This window comes from Haliaeetus albicilla, chromosome Z, assembly GCF_947461875.1.
Source record: "Haliaeetus albicilla chromosome Z, bHalAlb1.1, whole genome shotgun sequence".
Lineage (NCBI taxonomy): Eukaryota > Metazoa > Chordata > Aves > Accipitriformes > Accipitridae > Haliaeetus > Haliaeetus albicilla.
In genome coordinates, this window is record NC_091516.1 from 33281126 (window position 1) to 33304141 (window position 23016).

The window sequence follows — 23016 nt, forward strand, 5'->3', positions numbered from 1 at the left end:
GTTTTCCCGTTCTTTCCTAAGAGAGGGGTGGGAAGGAATTCGTTTTGACTTTGGAAAATATTTGTAAAAATGTAAATGAAAAGACATTTCATGTTTTGGGGCGGGGGTAGGAGACTACCTTCTCCCAAATAAACATGGGAGAAATCTGTTGTGCCTTAGAACCTTGAAACTTGTATAATTTTCAAAAGTCAGATTGCTTTAATTCTGTTTTGGGCCTTGTTTGGGTTGTGTTTCAGCCAGCATTTTCCAGTAGAGCAGTGAGGTTTTTTCCTTCCCCCCTTGTTTTTGCTCAGTGTAAACAGTTCCTTGCTGTGGTTACACAGACAAATATAGCAGAGAACCCTTTTCTGGGAGAAGAGTCTCCCCAAGCATTTCTTAACCATTTTTGGGAAGAATCGATCTATCTGTGCACGCGAGAGAGGGAGGCAGTAGCTGTAAATTGAAGTGACATCATATATATTACTCCCATTGATCTGCTTTTAGACTAGAGCCAGGATAAAAGGAAATGGCATCAGGGAGGAAGTATGCTCGTTTAGGCACAGATCCCAGTGTGATAATGGAGTAATAATAGAAATCACGCCACTGTCAATTGGTTGCTGCATTAGTCTGAGGCAGATTTCCCCTCTGAGGAGGCTTTCAATGACTTCATTCAAGTGCAGGCAGGAGTAAATGCGATATTCAGCATACCAGCTGTACTACTTTAGTGATTTGTGTCCTGGCTTAGGGGTGCAGTCCAAGCGCTGGTGTTGTGGATGCTCAAGTAGATATATCTGTGTCACATTTCATGGCTGTAAAAGGTCAGTAGTCAATTGTTTCAGTGGCATTTTTTCTAGTATAAAGGGTAAATCTGGCATTTATTGCATTTGTTAATGTAGGAATTGATAAATACCCTCCTTTGCGTGGGTGGTCTTCTGGGATGTGAGGTGCATGACCTCTGTAGCTGCCATACCAGATCTTTGAAGACGCAAGATTTGTTTTCTTTGTCCTTTTTACAGGTTAGGGGTAGGATTCAGAAAACTCACAGTTTTGTTCCAAGATCATTTGTAGAAACCCTTTCAAACCTGCTAATGGCTTGAGATATTCTTGTAACACAGGACAATGGCTGAAGTGTCTTGTGTACTGATATGAGTAAAATACAAAGTATGCTTTTTCTTAGTTCCCAGACATTTACTATACATAGAATCTCAGCCCCAGTAAGCTGCTTCAGTAATAGTCTGAGTTACATTTTCAGCTTGGTTACCTTTTCTTTAATTCTTTCATCTTACCTTTTTCAAATACAGACCTAGTTTTGAGACTCCCCATCATTTGCAGTTTCAGAGGTAACAGCCTCATTATTCAAACTTTGAAACCACCACATCAGGTAACATAGGGGAAGCAGGGGACAAATGGGTATTAAGTGGCACGACAAAGTGAACTTTTAAAAAAAGTCTGAAGAGTTGCAGGAGAGGTTTTACAGTCTTAAGGGCAAGATAATGTGCACAGTGCTGGGATACATCTTTATAGTGGGGATGATATTTAATTACATGGGACATGACAGAAAAGCTCTGGTGTGTGTGATCACAACATATTAATTTGTTTCCTCTTTGTAGTATCAGTACTCACAAATGCGGGAGGGGGAACCCTGGGAAAAGTAGTATGATTTCCATGTGGCAGGCATAGGTTGGGACAGGACCTATCTACTTTGCAATATAAGTAGATGCTGTTGCAGCAGTCATTTCTGTAACGAAACTATTTCTTAATACTCGCCATGTTTCCTGATGGAAGTGATCTACTTTAGTAATCGCATATATTTGAGCATTTTGATTGAGCATGCTCCAATACAGTTCAGAGTGTGATTTTTTATATATATATACACATATATATTTTATATATATAAAAAAAACAATTTTCTTATTATATATATAATTATTTTTTTTTAACAGGAACACTGAAATTTGGTGTTTGGGGTGTTATGGTTGTTTTCTGGATGTTTTCAACATGGAGATACACAGTGACACAAGGAAGTTTACCCTGATGTATTTTGCTGTAGCTGTGTTGTGTGGTTTTTTATGTATGTTAGATATTGAATATGCATTCACAGAATATGAGTTGTTGTAAAGGCAAATGGCGTCAAAATACTTGAAGTTTACTTTTTGTTTTCTCCAGCATTTATGTTTTCATAGCATTTAAAAGCAAGGGCCCCTTTGTATTAAGCATAAGACAAACAAACAGAAAATCAAGAGTGTGTACCCCAAACAATTCTCATGGTGTGAAAGATGAGAAGTAACAGGTGAGTGGGACTAATAAGCACACTGGTGGGGAAAACGAAAAATAATGGAGTGTGGGTTTTTTTGACTGAAAATTCGAGTGCAATTTTGTGAAGTTTATTTATAACCATTAAAAAGCTGCTTTGGAGATAGCGTTATTCATATTGCTGTGTTTGGGGAAAAGATTTCTAAACCTCTGAGGGGATTTTGGGTAGTCACTGTCATGAAACTTCGGCCGAGCTTTCTGCCTCTTTCCTTAGGATAGGTTTTTCTCTTAGGCAGAGTCTCTTATTAAAAGGAGAGCCTAAGAAATGAAAGAGAATGTTCCTCCTTTTATTTGTGTCACAAGTAAGTGGGAGAATAAAACGTAATAGCTGCGCCCACTAGTGCCACTTTGGTTACAGGTCTGTCAGTGTTTCTTCTGCTGGTGCCCCCCCCCCCCCCCCCCCCGCCTGTGTTTGCTAGCTCCTACCTTGCACTTTAATTAAACCATGAGCTGGAAACTGGTATGTACAGTCTCATCCTGGGCGGCTGGAACGTGGGAAAACAACAGAAGCCATGGTCTCAGATTTTTTTTCTCTGCAGTCTTAAATCTAAACTGGTAAGAGTTTAACCTGTAATTCTGAAAACTCTTCACCCATAATGCAGCAGTAGGCAGAGGTAGATTAAGGACATGGCTGTTGCTCTGCTGCTATGCTTTTGTTGGCTTCAGTGAGATTCTGTAATGTTAGATTAAAAAATAGCTTTCTGTGGGTGAATCTGTATAGCAGTTATACTGGAGATATATTATAAAATAATAACAGCTGTTCTATACCTATGTATTCAAGCAGCTGTTCTGCAGTTTCTACAAATGAAGTATTGCTCTGCTGTCTTTGTAGTTAGCAGGGAAGGCTTTCTAAATCAGGAATTACCTTTCTGTGCGTGGTATTCTGTAGCATTTCAGATTTTATTAGTGTTCAAAATGACTTCAGTTGCCAAGCAGAGCCACTTCCCAGAAGCCTTCCCTGTTTTATTTTTTAGAGTGTCTCACCATCCCCCAGGCAGCTGCTGTTGGACTGTGCAATAAACATTCAAGTTGGCATTTTAGTCATCCTGAAATTCAAATATTCAGTATTTCTGAATGTCTGACTATTTTTAACAACTCCATTTTGTTGGCAGGCTTTGGTATCACTTAGAAAATGTTCCGCTAAGAGCCAGTAAGATGTGCAGTTTTTTTCTCTCTCCAAGAATACAACTTTAATAATAAAAAAATGGAAGGAAATAAAAGTGCAAGGAAACCAAAGCATTAAAATCCTAGAGATGTCTTTTCCTCTGTATTCTGATTTAGGTACTAATGCTATATTATGTCAGACTAAAAGGGAAGAAAATGTCATGTTGCTTAGTTGGTTGTTAAGACTTATCAGAAGATCCTTGGTACCTTCATGGACTTGCCGTCAGAGATCAGGGGTCCAGACTTGTAAACAGCCCGGGCTGTGGGCTGTGTTGTTGGAAGAGGCATTTCCTATAGGTGGCTTCATTTTGTACCTGCTTAGCACACTGACGCAGCAGAGTGGGACATGGGCAGCAAGACAGGAGCAGAGAATCGCCAAATGTGATAAAAGCTGGAAGTAGTGTTAAAGTAACAGGATATCTTTTTTCATTAATCTGTCTGGAGAACATTAGAAGTGAGCAGTGCTGGTTTATTTTTGTGTGCAAAAGCTTAAATTCACGTTCTTCCTCTATTCCTCCTTCCCCTTTTGGAGCCCCACAATGACAAATAGTGGGGAAAGCTTTGGGGCATTTAACAAACTCCTGACTGATCACCCTGAACCCTGAATTTCCAATAAATGTTTCCTGGCAGCTGGTGTAATTTGTCTCTGAGCTCTGTTTGAATTATTTATTTGTTCCTCCAATAAGCCTATTAAACAGAGCACTTAAGCACTTGCTACATCAGATTTCTTGTGCTTTTTCTTTTTAGGTTACATTAGGTTCAACTTGAAAATGATAGGTTCTGGAGTCAGGCGACTAACTACTGAAGATACATACATGTATAGATAGATATATACTGTGTGTGCCACAACCATAACATTCATGCGTCTTTACCGTGTAATGATGGACGGCTTGTGACTCATTGCACTAAAATATGACTCAAAATGTGTCATTACCACACTTGTTTGTGGGCCATGTATTTGTGTTGTGTTTCTTTGTTCACTGTAAGAATATTGTGCAATTGGTCATATAACAGATAAAAATGCCACTCTTAAAAATTATACATTTGTATGTCTGTTGATTCCTGAAATTATGCACTGTAAATTATTCTCTTTTTTTTAATTCCTTCCAAGCCCAAACAAAATAGAATTACTTAGCATATGTATTCCATAAAAATCTTACTTAATAAGCTATGATTATGTTTCAATAAGATAAGCATGGTTTATATCTGATCTAACTATAGTAATGAAAGCCACAGAAAAATTAGTCTTAATTGGGCCCCAGCACAGAGCCTTTCAGAACACAGACACGTAAACCCTGAGGTTTTTCAGAAACCGGCTAGAAGTTCTTGTTGTATTTCAAGTTGAAAGTACACAGGTTATCACAATCTTGTCCTCTTGTGGTTTGTTTCCATTTAATTGCTCAGTCAGTAGAGATCTTTATTCACACACGACATTTATTTTCCTCTTAGCTTCTCCCTGACCAGCTGGTCTTACTTCTGGAGTCTCTCTTGGAGGAGAAGATGTTGTGTCCTAGAATGCTTCAGTGCTTAGAGAAAACGTACCAGCTCCGGGAGCAAGATGCTGAGGTAATTCACTTCAAAAAATATCTCCCTAATGTATGGCATTGCATTGCTGACTAGGAGTGATAGTGTTCCGCTAGGATCCAGACTTATTCAAGTTCTTTTTTCCATATCTAAATCTGAAATTGGATGCTCTTAACTCCAGTATTGTTGCATCTTCAGATGCCTTAATTACTCAGTATTTCTGTGTGTTTTGTGTGGGTCCAGGTGTGTTTGCATACCGTGGTAGTAAGAGGTGGTGCAGCCTAGATGTCGTAACTATTGTATGTGTACCTTGGGCAGCACATTTGCTCTCGTGTTAAATTTCTTACTATGTCATGGTGGCTGTATATTAGGGCCCAGTTTATTCTAGTTGTGAGTATTGTCTCCAAATGCAATTGTGTCTGTTACGTTCTAGAATTATTTTTCCCCAGGGTCAACCCATATTGTTCCTCTTTGAGCGCTCCAAAGTCTTACTCGGGATTTCTAAAAGTTTGCTTTCCAGAGAGACTACAGTATGTTCTGGTTTTAGGCATGAGTTTAAGGCGTGTCCTGGTTTCAGCTGGGATAGAGTTAATTTTCTTTCTAGTAGTTGGTACAGTGTTATGTTTTCAATTTAGTATGAGAAGAATGTTGATAACACACTGATGTTTTTCAGTTGTTGCTATACTAAGTCAAGGATTTTTCAGCTTCTCATGCCCAGCCAGCAAGAAGGCTGGAGGGGCACATGAAGCTGGGAGGGGACACAGCCAGAACAGCTGACCCAAACTGGCCAAAGGGGTATTCCATACCATGTCATGCCCAGTAAATAAAATGGGGGGAGTTGGCCTGGCAGGGGGTTATCGCTGCTTGGGAACTGACTGGGCATTGATTTGTGAGTGGTGAGCAATTGTATTGAGCATAATTCATTTTGAATATTCCAATTCTTTTTTTTTCTTTTTTTTTTTCCCCTCTCTGTCCTATTAAACTGCCTTTATCTCAACCCATGAGTTTTACTTTTTTCCCCCAATTCTCTCCCCCATCCCACTGGATGGGGGGAAGTGAGTGAGTGGCCGCGTGGTGCTTAGTTGCTGGCTGGGGTTAAACCACGACAAGGTGGAATCAGTTCTTTACAGTTGCTTCTAGTAAGTGCCAGGGATATTAACAGTCCCTGAGGAAAACACGGTTTTATATGATACTGTAAATGTGCCTTCCCCATCACAGGCACATATGAGGCTAGCATCCCTGCTCCAAAGAGCTTAATGTCTTTGGAGACAAAATCAGTAAATCCTTATTACCACAAACAGCACTGGCTATTTTGTAGAGTCCCATGGATTTCTCAAGCTGGGAGATTTGTGACAGTGAAGACAGCAGAACTTGTGGCTGAAAGCACCCTTGCAATGAGTCTTTGCTTCAAGTACGTAGTATTCAGGAGGGGAGGTGAGAAGATGGAATCAGTCATGAAGATAAAGGATGTATAGATTTATATATAAACAAGGGTTAGTTATGAAGTAGCATATGATCAAGCTAATGTGCAATAAGGGAGCATGGTAAACGTAACATGACATTTGACTCTTGTTTAATTAAAAACTCCTGTGAAGGCTGCAGAAAGTCAGCGTGCATGACTTACCCTATTATAATTGGAACTTTATAGCAATAATTAAAATTGTAGGGGAGAGCAAAATCTCTTTTGTTGCTCTTATGCTGAAAGTGCTGGGTGGACACCTATAAACAGTTGGGAATCCAAACATTAACGTAAAGATCAATAGAACAGAGGTCTAGCTTTTTCTCAGAAAAAAAACAGACAACATTTCCACTGTTGCCATTTACTGCACCTTTTTACTTTTTTGTTGAAACAGGTTTCCAAATGCCAGATTTGTTTTTAATTAGTACTTGAACCAACTTTTCTATTTATAAGTATTAGAATGTATTTTAATCACATCTGAATACCAGTGAAATGTCATGAGTTCTATAATGGGAAGAGGAATTAATGGGGAGATAGATCAAAGCAATAGCTGTGGTGTTGCTGCTCCATGCCTGTGAATTGTAAGCACCAGGCCACAAGCTTTGGTTTCTCAGATTTTCCCTTTCTCTCCACATTCATGCTTGCTTTCTTCCTTGCAGTGTCATACAAAAGTACACAAGCAATCAGTCAGAATTTTTTCTTTTTTTTTTGAAAAAAAACCTACAAAATTACAGCCTTGGTGAAAGGAGCATAATCTCCATTTTATTTTACAAGGTGAAACCAAGGGCTTAGCAGATGTTGAGAAGTACAACTAAGATAACATTACCATTAGCATTTTACCAGTCATCAGACCCCAGACACCTACAGTCAGTCCTTTAAAGGGAACATTAGCTTACACACCCTCACATACCTGAGGGAAGGACTTTTCATGCCTCTTTCTCCAGTACCTGCATAGGGGATTTTTCTTGTCATGACACAGGGACAAAGAACCTCAGTCCAAGCCTATAGCTGAGCTGTTCTTGTCTAGATTTAATTTGTGACGACATTAGTCACTTACAATGATCCTGTTATGTTACTGGAGTTCAAATGTTCTCAGTAACTAAGCATCAGAAATGAATCATTAAAAATACAAGCATAAAAAATTGCATGCAGGCCAATAAAAAAAAAGAAAACTGTCAATGGCAGAGGTTTTATTCAGGTATTCTTTTTAAGAAGTTTGTCAGCTGTGTTCCATCCAACAGCAGAAAGTTAAGAAATAAGACCGGGTTTTCCTATTTTTGATAAGTGGCATTTAAATTCACATTAATCTTCCAGCAGGATTTAGCAGTGATGTGGCCAGTAGTATGTTTTTCTGTATTATAAACAAAGTTTGCTCTTGAAAACTGTACATAAAATGTTGTCTGCACACTCAAGAGTTGGAAGGCTTTCCCTGTATGTATTGTAGGTCACTAGAAGGCCTTTGTACAGCATCAGAGGGAATACAAAGGATAGCATGTATACGTGCTGCTGAGTATGCTTGCAAGGGCAAGAATGTTCCACGTTTTGTAGTACTTATGTGGAAAAAGTAAAGGATTTGGATAATCTCACCTCATCAGGTAGGCGTGTTGGGAGGAGTAAAGGGGACAGTTGCCTGGTGGATTTTACTGTTGGGATGAAACCAGTAGAGAACCACCTCCCTGTCTCTGCCTATTTTAAAGGACCTGAATGTCTGTCTGGACACTTCAGTCCTGTAGCATGCTGGCATTGAAGCACCACACCAAAGCTAGCACTGGGATGGTACTGGAGAAAAGTTGCCCAAGGTTGCTTGAGCCTGGTTGACTGGAAATGGGATACATGTGCATTGGGCTTGTTTTGTCTTTGGGTTACTTCACAGTTCACACATTGAGAAGCGTGTGCAACACAGCTCACTAACTCGTTGCACAAATGCTGCAAGAGAGCTTGTTACCGGGGATGGTGTTGTCCTACACAAGTATAGCATGGGAAGTCCCAGTTCATGTTTCTCAAAGCTTTTATATCTGTGTTTCTGAAGCATCTTTATTTGGACTTTAAAGTTCAGCACACTTGTTGTAAAACAGCGTGCACCTGGCAGTGTCTGCACTTGCCCGCGGCGACATGCAGGTCTGTCCTCAGTCAGTGAAGGTTGCCAACAGCACTACTTGGTACTCCTGGCAGTGTCTGCACTTGCCCGCGGCGACATGCAGGTCTGTCCTCAGTCAGTGAAGGTTGCCAACAGCACTACTTGGTACTCCTGACCGCTTGTTACCACGTGCATGTCCAGCCTTACCAACGTAAGGGCACACCGTACTTCAGAAAGGAGAGGAGGGGTTGCAGCAGGTTATCATCTGCCTTGTTTAGATTCCTTTGAAGCAGCCAGGAGGGTAAGAGGTCAGTAGTAGGCTCTCCCTTCTCAGACAGACACTTATTTGAATGCTTCAGCTAAAAAGAAAATCAGAGGTTAGGTAACATGTTTCTGATTCATAATGCCTAACGCATCTCTGATAGCAACCTTTGAGCCACAAGAGCCAGAAGTGAGATGCTGATGGCTTAATCACGTTTCAAACTGGTCTGCCCCCAGTCTTGGGTGCTGTAAGAGGCTTGTAGGGCATCTGCCTAACTGTAGAATTTGTGACTCGCTCCTATTTTTTTCAGTCCACTTCTGTAGCAAATCATGATTTTATTTTCCATTTGCTGTTCAAACCTTAGAACATATAAGAAGGCACACAACTACAAGTTTGTTTTCCAGAGATTAAACTCACTGCTATGAATTCTTTGAATTGAGCATATCCAATATATCTTTAAGCAATGTTTGGAGAGCAATGAAGGTTTCAAAGGTTAAAGCCATTTTTCCATCACCTCTCAGTGCCTTGAGCCCATTGTGGCTCGGACCTGGTCAGACGAGTGGGAGGCAATTGCATGGAAGAATGATTGTGTCCTCAGTTTTCTCTTCTGTTCCCACTTTTCTTGCTGTGCCACTTCCCGTTGCATAGTAAGGTGGCTTATAGACAGGCTACACCTCCATGGCGTACCACGTCCTGGGTCCGTCAGAAGCATAATAGAAGCTGGCTGCAGTCTGAATATGACAAAGTCCAGCTGGAAGTTCAGCTGACTAAGGAGAACTGAGATATGTTTTAACACAGCTACAGTTGCCATCAGGCAGTTGCAGGAAGATAACAGAATTGAAGGTGGGTCTGGGGTTGTTTCTGTTTTGTTTCTTTCTGAGGTGGCTGTTTGTATTTATACAGATATTTAATTTATTCAATATCTAGCGTCTGGCAGAATGAGGAGAGCTGGTCTGCATGGAAAGTTTCTGGTTGCTAGTATTTTTTTAAGTCTGCCTAACCTTGTTGACACCTCTTTTGATGTAACTATGCAAACTTACCTTGTTTGAGCATAGGCTGTTGAGGACTTTCACTGAACTGATTCCAATTTTTTTACAAATATCTAAAGACAACACTGGGAGCTCTGGATAACACTCAGTGAACCTGTTAACTAGAAGAACCCTGTGATTATTTCCATTATTTCTCTTCTAACATCTTCATTTGGTCAGGGAGAGGCCTGTAATGTGTGTGTACACAAGGTCACAGGGTGGCTGAGTAGCCTGCAGAATAGTAAAAAAAGCAACAGGGAAAAGATCACTAAGGCCATAGGAGAAGGGTAGCGTGTGTGTGTGACACTTTCAGTCCTCTTTAAGACTTGACAGTATTTCTGCAAGTGTGTTCTACTTGTTGCTGAATTATCTAAGACCTGGTGATAAAAACCAGAGAATATGGATGAAGCAGAAAGATTTATGGTGTGTTTCCCCAGACTTTTCCCCATAGAGTTAACTTTTCTTTCTTTCCTACTGCAGGCATCACTTTTTTATAAAATATCTTGCCTGCACAGCATATGGGAAGTTGCTTTGTTAGTTTTCCTTGTCTCAGCAAGTTGGCTGAAATGCTCTTCACTTACATAATGCTTTCCCTGTGTTCAGGATCATAATGTGGTGTATTTGGGGGGGAGAGGAGAGACTATAACTGCTTCTGCAGAAAATGTGAGTAAAATGAGTTAAGATCATAGTATCGTCAGTCATGTGGGTGGCATAAAGCCGTTCTCACACAACTACTTCATTGTGCATGAGGCCTGCCTATGAGACCAAGGCTATAAAGTGGTGGCATCTTATTTCACTGACAGAAATCCAGCCATGCTAATACAAACCACATAAGGTGCTTGGCGTCCTAAAAGTGGTGAGAATGGTGTTTAGGGCAAAATAACTTTGATTCATTGATCTTTCCTAGCCCGTGAAAAGCTGGCAGACCTGGAAACACAAATGAATTACAATGCAATATCTGTCTTGAAGCATCCCATCTGATGGCGACTGCGTTGAGCTGAGCACATTCTCGCACTGCGTTATTCAGCTGTCCTGCCAGTTGTGGCTGGGCATTGTTGGAAGGCACCCTTATGGAACAGAGCTCTGTAGAGTATGCTGTAAAACTGGGTGGGAAAAGGGAACTGCTTGGGAAAGGTCAGTCCATGCTCGCAGGCGGACAAGGCACTCGGTGGGCTTTCCTTTCAGCACAGCCACTGGGGTAGTCCTGCCGTGGGGCAGGGGCTCAGGAGCCGTGTCCAGCTGTTGAATAAAATTAGTAATGTGTTGCAAATACCTCCACAGGCTTGCCAGTCCTTCTTGATTGGACCATGGAGCAACAGATAGGCACATTTCAGATAGTGGCGTTGCAACCGAACAGGGAGATACACGATCCTTTTCCTTAATTTACGTCATTGTTGGTATGAACCACCAATTCAATAGATGAAAAAAGGTGACAGCTTGAGCTGATGACTATTACAGGACATTACTTTCTTCAGAAGATAAGTGAACGCAATAATTTTTTGCTTCTGCAAAAGTAAAAATAGTTTCTGTACTTCTTCCATATTTAAACATACAGCTTATTATTCAATTTCAACTCAAGTCGAGATGCCTTATTTTGTGTATGAGAGTATGTTTTGCGGGACTTACAGAGCTGCTGTGAAAATTTACCACAGATGCAAAATAAGTTTCACCTACCTTTTCCTAACATTATATTCCGAGCACTGTTGTGGCACGAGAGATAGATGAGATTACACTGAAGAATTTTTTATTCACAATTTAATTGCAATTAGCAATTCAATATTTAGCAATTAGCAATTTAATATTTAGGAATTAGGAACTTAGAAAAAGCTCGTTAGAGCAGTCAGCCTGCATGCCAGATTTGTTTCTGGAATAAGTCAGATTTGAGGTTTGTATACCCAACCATTACTGAGGCAGAATGCTCATTAAATGGAAAAGAAAGAAGAGAGAAGAAATGCAAGTTTTGAGAAAGTGAAATCTCTGTACTGTTATCAGTCTGATGCTTTTCACACTCATCCTCACAGAAATATTAATTTGTTTTTCCCTGCTCTTCTCCTGATACTTCCCCTGGCAAATACTAGCAAGGAATATCTGCCACAGAAAATGTTTCCCATTTTCACTAGTAAAGGGGTTATCAGTAGACTATCCCCCTCTCCTACAAACGAAATGCATTGACTGGAGCAGCAGTCACTTGTCAAGAGGTCTTCTGTGATTTTGATATGTTTTGAGTCTTCACCCTGCTTCGTGTTCTTACTTGTGTTGCATCTAAATGCAGTTTGCAGGCTCTTTGGCATGGATGGTATTGGTATTACTACTGGTAAAGGTAGTTTTTCACAAGCATGCATTTGCTGGAGTTGGTTTTTTTTTTTCCCCAGTGAAAGGAACTTTGAAAAGGGTAGCGTCTAGGAAGATGTCATTTGCTTCCCAAACATGAGGCCCAAAATTCAGTGTGAGGCTAAGAAAATTGGAACAGGATGAGGGAAAAACGCTTCCAGTTACAGCAGTGGGAGTTGTGCTCTGGGACTGACTCTGGCTCACGTGCCCATCATAACTGAGTGGATGTATTGGGATGAATTTGTAAGACTGACTGAAGGATAATCTCGAGTAGCTATAATTCGGGTTTGTTTTGTCACTACACTCAAAGTGGGGGGGCTTTTCCAGCCACTTGAGAAGAACAGAAAATCCCTCCATCAGCATTAGCGCTCCGACGGGCATGATCAGGGCGCGAGATTTATAGAGCACTGGAAATAGCTTTGCACCAGTCAGCACTCCCGATCCCGCACCCCTCCAGGAGCCAACAGCAACACGTTTGTTCCAAGTGATCTCACTCACTGCCGGGTGGCATTAACAGGAGTTTCCAAGCCCCTGACTGGTGCCATTACCAGTGCTGTTCACTTATCGTGCCTTGTTTTTCTAAACTGGTTTTGGGACTTAATTTCCTTCTTATCTGGCAGCCCAACAATTTAGCAAGACTTGGAAGGTGGGGGAGCTGATGGTAAGAAGGAACTAAATACGGCATTCAGTTGGTTTGGGGTTTTTTTACTGTTTATCCAAAGAATTCATGGAGGAAGGGGTTGGAGATAGTTCCTGCTTTTCTATGTCCTATTGTCCGGAAAGGAGAATGAAGTGGTGGAGTCCTCTGGGCTTCTGAAATCAATCCCAAAGGTGTTCTGAATTGGGTGCAACTGCTTTATATGAAATTTTATACAGTATTTCTGTGTAGGGCAATACAAATGTAGCACTGTAATACAAACCACCTGGCCTTGTCATGGAATTTAAAAGGTTACTCTGTTTGCCTATGTATGATAGCACTGACATAACAGCCAGGATGTCAAGGAGAATGTAGTTTTAAAAATACAAACAAAAGCTCCTAGCTCTCAGCAGCGGTTTTGTTTTTTTTCATTATGAAGCTGTAGGAATTTTTGTGCTTGTGTGGTGCATCCTCTTTGTTGTTTTTGTGTTTTGTTTTGTTTTGTTTTAATTCTGAAAAAAGGTCTGAATATACTTTTTATTTAAAATAAACTGATTTTGAGGCTACGTCCAAACAGCTCATCTAGTACTTCTCATTCCTGTATAGAGGCTGACTGCAGATGCAGGTTATGCCTGGATAGGACCACAGAGCTGGAAGAAATCTGCTACGCCATAAGCCTGTGAGGTCTAAATAGTGCAAGAAACAGGACAATTCAAAGCTGCTAGCTGTAGTTGGTTCTTATGTCATTATCTTAGCCGCATAGATCTGGTCCCACCGCTGAGTCACTGACTTAATAATGTGTGGGTAAAAGTCTGCTGTCCTCCTTTCAACTCCATGCCATTTAAATACCTTTGGGGTTGCAGTGCCCTGGAGAGGAATTTTGTTGTGTTCCACATGGGGTAAACATCATTCTAAGCAGCAACGGTCACTGTGTTCTTGGGAGCAGGGAATAAAAGAGGAGAAGATGAGTCAAAAATCTGAAACATGGAGTAAAATCTAGATGTTCTCATGTCAGGAGTGAGCATCTTTCTTCTGAGTTTATAAAATCAATATATACTTCGCCTAAGAATTTTTGCTGGTGTTTGGGGAAAAGGGGTGTGTGTCAGAGTGATGTGAAAGGTCTTTGTCTTTAGAGTCAAAATCTCATGTTTAATTGTTTGGAAATTGGAAGCAAAGTTTTAAACTACGAAAAATTGGAAGGATGTGAGTGAGCATGGGCTGGGTTGGCTGGCTGTGACCTAAACTGCAGAAAAGCCGGGCAGCCACATTGTTCATTGCCTGGAATTTGAGTCTCATTTTCATATGGAGCTCCAGATTCTGTGTATGACAGTAATCTTGCCTGGAAATCACAAATGTTTGCACCACAGTCACTGTGGGAGGCCAAAGATAAAAGGAAGGCCTTTTTTTGCCTCTAGTTACAAAAGGGAGGAGATAGACGTAGGGGAATGGAGAGAGGGGCATAAGCAGTGGGGATAGCTTACTGTTGCCTTGATACTTGCAGCAGCCTTTCCTTTTGCTGAACAGGAGTTATAACTTAATAATAATCGGTAACAGACGGTTGGTGTGCTTGATGTGAAACTCTTGAGAGCTGGATTTCTGCTTCAGATGTATGGGTGTTTATGTGCTTTTTCCCACTACAACATTTGGTTTTATAAGCCCAGCACGCTTTCATGTGCATGTATAAATAGCTTGTGTTGAAATATATATACAAACACTGTATGGGTAAAAATGCTAGACAGACCCCATCCGGAGACAGCTGGGAGAGACAGTGGCGATGGGGAGTATTTGAAACACTTGCGATGTTGATATGAAAAAAAATACGGTGATACCAGAGGTAGTCTAGCCATTATTGTAGACAGGTGTTTCAGTAGGGCGTCAGAGGGAATGTGGATGGGGTTGTATAGGAGATGGAGAGGCAGTTGTGGTGGTGTATTTTGGTTGAGGCATCAGTTGGGACATGCACATATGCCCAAGCCGGTCTTACCTTGCTGAAGGCATGGGGCTCGTCCCTGCAGTACTTCTTGGTGGAGGCTGCACGGGGGGGTTGGTTGTACCCGAGGCCGGCATCTGGTCTTCCTTCTCTTCCCTCGGAGGTACAGGATCTCCCTCCCGGCCCCCCCAGCACTCTGTCCTTTCTCGCCCACAGCCTGCGCCTTCACGCCTGCAGCCATCCTCACCGCAGCACCCAGCTGGGAGAAGGGACAAGCGGGGATGGAGGGCGGCTGGGAGCGAAGCCCCGGGAGCACCCTGCCAGCCCTCCGGCAGGGACGGGGAAGGCACGAGGAGCAGCTGGGTCTGGTGCCGGTGCAGGGCTGGCTCCGCGGGCAGCGGGGCTGCGACCCACCCTGTCCTGGGGCAGAGTCCCGCTGGGATGCCGGCACGTCTCCCAGTGCCGGGGGTGCAGGGAGGTTTGTGGGGTGGTGCAAGCCTTTCTTCTGCCGCCAGCCAGAAGGCAGCCCTGCTCCTGAGAGCCAGCAGCACCACAGCAAAGCGAAGCTCGGCACACATCTCCAGTGAAATTGTTAAAAAGGCAGCTGATGACATTTTTTCTGCCATCTCCATCTTGCTGCAAGCTGTGAACAGCGCTGACGCTCCGGCATGCTCAACAGGCAATACTGAAAAGGCAGGGGAAAGGGGAAGCATTTGGTTCCAGTGTAAGTAGTGTATTTATGTTTTTAATTAAGGCTTATTTTTAAAAACCTTTGTTTTTCAAATTAAGTGAGTTCACATGCTGTGTTAAACATTTCCTTACCTCACATGCACTATGCTATAGGAGCCGCTCCCCCCAGCACGGAGATGGCAGCAGTGCACATGAGAATGCAGTGAGAAAAGCCTTTGGGCACAGCGGGGACGCGCTCTCCCAGCAGGCGTTGAAGCATCACACTACCTTGGTGCTGGTGGCCCTCTTGTCATCCAACCGTGCTGTAGGTCACTGTCCTCCTACTGCTTTTTTTGGTCCGCTGTAAAAGAAGAATGGAAACTGGAGGCCAGATCCTGTTGTGTGTCCGTCTCCTGTTAGGGCAAGGAGGGGCAGGCTGAGGAGTGTTGAGATTAAAGAAGTAGGCATCCTAACCGAGTCACCTATTCACAGTGACAGCTTTGACACCAGGAAAGAGATGCTGCCTGTGCCACCATTGAAGAAGGATTAGACATGGCTTCTTAGTCTCTTCCTTTTTCTGATTTCTTTTGGAAAATTTTCTTCTACCAACACGGATGTCATTGATCACAGATGGGGCCCGCATAGGGAGAAGAGTGTCTGGTCTCTAATTGGGAGCTCTCGGTTTGTGAACCTGGGGTAGGGAGAAAAGGGCATTTGTCTTTTCCAAACAAGTCCTCAGCATGTGCGTCATTACCAGGAATGAAACTTGTCCCGAAATGCTGCCCTTTGGTCGCTATGCCTTTCTGATCACAGAGAGCAGCAGGGATGCCCTCCGCTCTGCTTGGACTTCCCTAAGCAGCATGTTTGGTGATTCCTAGGCTTCTGTATGCTTATGTAGGAAAGAGCCTCCACACTAGCTGTGGAGAAGCATGTGTTTTATTTGGAGGTGGAAGTGGAGTCCTGTGTACAGTCTGTGGGAGCTGGAGAAGAAGGATCTGATCAGGTTGCTCTTGAGCAAGGCTGTGGTACTACAGAAACTTTTTAACAGTAAGGTTCAATTGCGTTACTTAGAACTGGGTGAATGCTAAAACAGGAGCGTGCGGTTGGAGGGGAGGGGAAAGGATGGGAAGGAAATACATGCCCAGAAATTGCATTTATAAAGGTGAGAATGTTCAAGCCTGCACCTCTTGCTACTTGAGGCAGGCACAGCTATGGAAGCACGCTGCCTGACCTGCTGGCACACTTGCGCAGTTACGGGTTCAAATGCTGCCAGTTGTCCCACAGCCTGCTGTTGACCAAACAACAGAATTTGTTTTTTAAAAGCTTGATTGTACAACACCTCTCTGTTTTACTAAGTGGGGGCAGTTGCTGCGTGAGCCCTACCCACGGCACTCCCATCAGTGCTGTTGAGTGGAGGAAGGAGAGAGAGGGCTTGCAAGTCCTTCTCCCCTGTTGCCAGCACCCCTCATAGTGTGCAGTTGCTTTATCTATGCAGAAATAAAAATCAGAAGGAGTAAAATGAATTAAGGAAGTAGGATATTGCTACCAATATTACCAAAATCTAAAGACTGGTATTCTGCTAAAATTAGATTTTAAGTTGCCTTTTAATGACTGGTTCATACTCCAAGTTTTGAAGTATTTAGACCCCTATGTAGGCTCCTCAAAATGACAATTAGCTCCTGACAAAAATTATTTTGATTAGCGAGCCCATCGTTAACTTAGGGTTTCCCCGTGCTACATTTTGCTGAGTTCTCAGTGGGTGAAGATACTAACACTGCAGAATGCACAGAGGGAATGGAGGTTGTCCGAGGTGGCAGGAATTGGCATGGAGCTGCGTGTACAATCAATGGTGTCCAATGCAGAGCATGATGGGGCTCAGTGAACTCGGTCAGCTTCGGGTCCAGCCACCCCTGTCCCCGTTGAACAGCAATTCCTCCCAGTACTCAAAATAAAATGCAGCATGAGTAAAGCTACCAAAAGCCATTTTTAAAATTTGAAATGTTATCATCATTTTGACCGTAGCTCTGGAGAATTAAGTGTTTGTTTAATACTGAGAAAGCACTGTGCTCTAAGAAACAGCATTAACTGAACCTTAACACTATGAGGGTCTCAGGAAGAAGGTTGCCATGAAAGATGCCTGCTGCTGTGAAGCTCTATCTGCCCATGGTTTCTTTGACCCTGCAACATTGTCAGAGTGAGTGCTATGAGACCCAAGAGATAACTTAGGCTATGAAAAGTCCAGGAGTTTTTGGTCCAAAATGCAAGCTCATTTAAGATGTTAGGCAGCTTCTTTGCTCAGTCTCCTGACAAACCATTGGCACACATAATAATCACAATTCCTTGTTAGAATGATGAATCCATTCTGCTTGCATCCCATTCTGCTTGCATCCCATTCTGCTTGCATCTAGTAGGTTTTTGGCTATTGAGTACATTTTTTCAGATTACCAAACGGATACTCTGTCAGCACAGTTGTAACACACATGGCTGTTTCATTGCTCCTTCTGAGCTGCTTCAGTATCTCTGATCATCTTACTTGGGTAAGCGTTCATGAAACCAAATTCGCATGCCAAAGCACGCGTATACCATGGCATAAAAGATACAAATGCCCATTTGGAATTCAGACTATATAGAATGAAAAGGCACTGATGCAACCTGGCTGGTGTATTAAAGAGTAACTATTTCAGCTAAGGTAGAGGGGAAAATTAAGTCATTAAATGCACTGTAAAATTGGCAATTCTTAAACTGTAAGTCTTCCATGTTAAGCAATTGTAAAACCTGTTTTTTAGTCTAAATACTGTCCTGTAACATGTGGCATTGTTCCTTAATTGTCTAGGAAAATGATGTAATATTTGAATCCAATTTACGTGTAGATAGGAAGAGGCTGGAGATAAATGCTTTCAGATGGAACAGAACAGCATTCCGGTGCTCTGGAGATACCAGCTTCCTTCTTGTTAATTAAAACTAATCTGTAGTAGCATAGCTTGGTTATTTGAAAAAGTTTGTTTATATTTTTTCCTCTACAAATTGGACTGGAGTCTGGCCTCTGAGACTCTTTAATTAACATTTAAGATTCAAGTTGTTCAAATAATATTTTTCAATAGACTATGATCCTGTGTTTTATAAAGATCCCATATGCCTTCTACCTTTAATAAAGATTCCATTTTGTTGGACAATAGGTCTTACTGTATTTCAAATTACCCCATTTTCTAAGATCTCTAAGTATGTTGCTTTTATTCAGTGATTTAGATTTGTTGTCTCATGGCGCCTTTTAAATTGGATCCAGCTATTAGCAAAATGTACTCATTTTCCCTGAAGCTAGTCTTCCATTCTGAAGACCAAAGGCTTAGTAAACTCTAGCTTTTTTTTCTCCCTTTAATAAAAAGGCATGGTTTAAATTACTTGCTTTCTAAATCTTACTTGTAGACCTCAGAAGTAAAATATTTATGTTTTGCTTGTATACGTATTATTGAGAACATTAGCAAGCTAGATCATTACAATATAACATAAAAAGATTTCTGTGAGGATGTTTGTTTTAGGCTTGTCTGATTGTTTCTGTGGGGCAGGGGAGAATCATACGGATTAGGCAAAGTAATTTATCATCTGGGCCAGAAAAAAAAAAAATTGCTTTAATTTAAGATGTGTTCAAAATAGTTTAAAAATATTGCTTCTCAGGTATGTAACTGGGAGCTTTTCTTTTGAAAGTCAACCCATGTATTTGATGCCTTAGATGGGTTTAGTAAGTCAGCTTCAAGCACCATTTCCCAAGAGATCTTGGCCCAGGTTGCTGAAACAAAGGGACTGTCTTAGAGCTGGATTATTATTATATTTTATGTAAGTATTTATTTCAGTTAAATAATCTCATGCGACAGCTTGCATTCTCTGAAAACAGAAGAAACATAATTTTGGTTCCTCAACATCTACGATTGCATTGTCAAAATTACAGGTAATGTTTGAGTTGCAAATAATATTGTGCACTACCGTGTATTTTTCTTAGAATGAAATTAAAAGATAATATGAGACCACTGGAATTATTTGTATAAGCTCTGCTCCTAAATTTGGGACAGTCTGCTATTTGACAGTAGTATTCGGTCAAGATGTTTCATCTAGGTGCTAGCCAATACTTAGGTCTTGATGTGGTTGATATTTATGAAAATGTAACAGCTGGTTTCCAAATGTTGTACCTGAGACAGCAAGTGTCTCAGTGTCTTCCTGCCACCGAACTGTGCCTCAGAAATACACTACTAATATGAGTAGTGTCTTGGCAAAACTCACAGTAATAATCTTCATTTAGCTTAAAAAGCTGGTAGTGGTAGTCTGCACCAGCTGCAAAAGCAGGGCGGGAGGAAAGAACAATTTCCAGGCAATGAGGATCCATCCACGAGGAACCTGAGGTCCCACCAGACCTGCAGCACAACCCCCCCAGCCACGTCTCTCCATCCTTGGGAGTACCAGCTGTCAGTCGCAGGCTCAGAAGGACATCTCTCAGCCCGGTATTGGAGTCTGAGAAAATAAATTGCATTTCCAACTTTGGCACATGGATCCCTGCGGTTGCCAAACCAGTAAGAGCGTGGGTGGGTGGGTGGGTGGTTACAGGTGTTGCTTCAGATCCAGACAAAGTGTATGTGCTTTCTGCCAGCAGTAACAGGAAGGATTGCTGTAAATTACTTTTCATGTTTATTTTATATTGTTTATGGTGTAACCAGACAAAATGACATATGGTGTGCATCTCTGAACCGTGCAGAAGAGCACAGAGAAAAGTGCAGAGAGAAAATTGGGAGAGGACTAACAAGTTCTTATTTTTGCCACTGAGTATTTGCTCCTGGGAGGAACAGAAAAGCCAAGGAGAGCATACACAGGATGCAGTATGGTTAGCTCAGTCCTACCGCAAGCTACTTAGTTTTCAAAATTTCCTTTTGAGACTGGATTGTTAAAAGTGCCTGTTCACATGACTCATTCGTTAGGCTGTGAAGCTGTGGGGTCCGTTTTACTTTTCCTGCTCTAAGCATTGGATGAGACGTTGGGAACTGATTCCCCCCGCCCCCGTCCTTCTCTTATGTGAATAAAATACTCATGTTTGTGGTATCAGTCTAGGGCGTGGATTATACTAGAAGAATTAGTTCTTTATAGTGCGTGTATCTGAGAAATGCCTGCGTTCGCTTTAGCTGCAGTACGTGTGACATGGCCGTCTACACGCTGCGCTGCACGGGGGGCAGGAGCATTACCGACGTACACGTTCGGTCCAAGCGGTAGCGAAGATTTCAGTCCAAGTGGTAGTGAAGACCTCGGTGCCGGCGTTGCGCAGGTCACCCCCCGCCCCTCTTGTGCTGGGGGCCAGCCTTGGTTTCCGCGCTCCCTGCTCGCTGGGGTCCCGCACCAGACACAGGAGGGCCGGCTTCGCAGGTGCTTCGGCAGCGGTCCGTTCTCCTGTGGTTCACTCTGCCCTGAGAGCATTCAGGGGCTTTTGGAGAACAGGAGGCAAATGTGCAATCTGAGGATAACAGACATGCCGCTCCTGCCCCAGCTGGCAAAGCGCCAGCATTTCAGATCTGGAAATGTGCCAGGATGTGTACTCACCCTGGGAAAGAAAGGGAAAAAAGCAAAAGAGAGAAAGAAAAGTGTGTGCTGTCCCAGATCCCGCTCAACAAATATTTTTCTTTTAAACTATCTGAAAGGAGGTTGATTGCCAAGAACAGGAACCCCGTGGAGGAAGGAACAATTAAGGGAACAGGCACGGCTTAATCGTTCCGTGTTTTCCAAAGCCATTGGGATTCAGATGATCAGGCCATGATACTAACATAAGGCAGCCATACACGATGTTAGTATGTGAGGAGGTAGGACCACATGAACGCCTTCACAGGGAGGACTTCTGTTCTGCTTTCCATGCAGCCGTTATGGTCGCACCGGGAAAGCCGTGTTGGGGATGAGCCGGCTTGTGTGCTGCGTGAGCCGGGTCCCTGCTTCTTACCGAAAGTTCTCAGAAATTTAGGCCCTACAGTCCTGTGACGTCCTCCTTTAGGATCAATAAGTATTTTAATAACTGCAGAGAAAAGACAGCTTCACCAGGAGATATGAAGAGAGCCCTATCCCAGAATACATTATAGTCTGCTGTTGAAATATTCTCACTGAAGGCATAGTTTGAGATCCCGAGCAGACACCGAAGGTGGACTTGATTGCATACCTCCTGGGTGAGTACTGTAATTGCTGGACCATGAGATGTAGAAGAGCAGTGATCACAGGAGAGGACCACAGTCCCCTTCTGCTCCCTGTGTTTCTTATACATGCTATGAGAATACACAAGGGATTTTTTTTTTTTTTTTCAAATATATGACAGAAGGTGCAGAATAAAGTGTATCAGATGAAGACGTGTTTTAAATGTGTTCATACTCTGTTTGGTTGACTCACCCTACAGATGAAAGATGTGTACACTTAATTTTTGAGCCTTGAAGGTTTGGTCCAGGCACAGAGCTGCTCAGTGCTATGAGAAACACCCTGTAAGAAAGCTGGATTGCCTGGGAAAATTTATGGATGAAATCTTTAGTGTCTCCAGGGAGAAGCAGCAGCTGGGTAGCATTTTGAAGGTCTACATTATGGATATGGGCATCTACAGCAAATCTTGGAAATCTGTTGAATCTTGGAAAGGTATTTACTTTCACAGATTTAGCTCTGGTTCCACTTGCAGGAATCTTAACAGCTGTTATTTTGTCAGCAAAAAGCTTTAAGAGACAGCTTTTATTCTCTACCATGCGTTGCGCTGTAACTGTTCAGTATCTTATGTGCTGTGAGCGCAAACTCCTCTCAGCCACAAAACCCCTCAGCACTTTATTTCATTCATAAGCTGTGTTCAAACTATTTCATATAAAAGGCCAGCTGGAAAGAGGTGTCAGGTACCAAAAAAGGACTTTTCCAGGACCTGTGAGCATTTATCATTTGTTAATTATGCTAATAGGGTTAACATCTAATTACATAAGTCTGTGAAATTTTTTCCTGAGATGTAAAGTTGGCAAGGACTAGGATGACAAGGAAAGTCCTTCCAAATACCTTATTTCCAAAAGCAACAATATACTTAAGTGTGACTTTTTTCCCCTTCTTTTCTGCCTTCCATTCTTGATGTTAACAGTAAATCTATCATTCAGGAAAAGGTTCGTGTTCAGTTACTTGATATGAGCACAATTTGGACTCAGTTTTGAAATGTTAGAACTGCTAACATTTTACTCTTACTGTGAAAGGTGATTGTTATTGCGTGCCCTATCTTTTGAAACATGGTAAGAACAAAGGCTGAAACAGAAGGATTGGGATGGTGGGAGGGTTTTATTGCACTTAACTGTTTTCCTTCAGGATCAGTGCTGAGCCACTAATGGAATTTAAATGTGAGGCTGATCACTGCCTACAATTGAGGAAGCCTTGCTGGAGAGTAAGATGACACTTATGCCATAAAAGTAGCTAAGAACAAAATCAGAAATTTAAAGACAACATCAAAAAAATCCAGGTGTAGTTCATGTTCACACTACTGAATTAAAAATACTTTTCAATTGTGATTTGCTTGAAAATTTCCATACTTTTCAGTGCAGTATGTTAGTAACAGGTTTTGTCAATGTGCATTTGATAGAACAGCCTGGCTTTTTAAGTGTAGATGGATTTTAAAT

General features: G+C 42.1%; 1 protein-coding gene across 7 annotated transcripts in view; it reads left to right on the forward strand.

The window, feature by feature from the left end:
• Positions 1–23016, forward strand: part of AOPEP (aminopeptidase O (putative)) — a 214864-nt gene that overhangs the window by 184497 nt on the left and 7351 nt on the right. For 6 of the 7 annotated variants that reach the window (XM_069776426.1, XM_069776425.1, XM_069776428.1 and 3 more), the window contains one exon: positions 4906–5022. The exons of the other annotated variant lie outside the window; for it this stretch is intronic. In XM_069776426.1, the coding sequence (XP_069632527.1) occupies positions 4906–5022 (117 nt within the window). The remainder of the gene's footprint in view (positions 1–4905; positions 5023–23016) is intronic. 7 annotated transcript variants of the gene reach the window in all.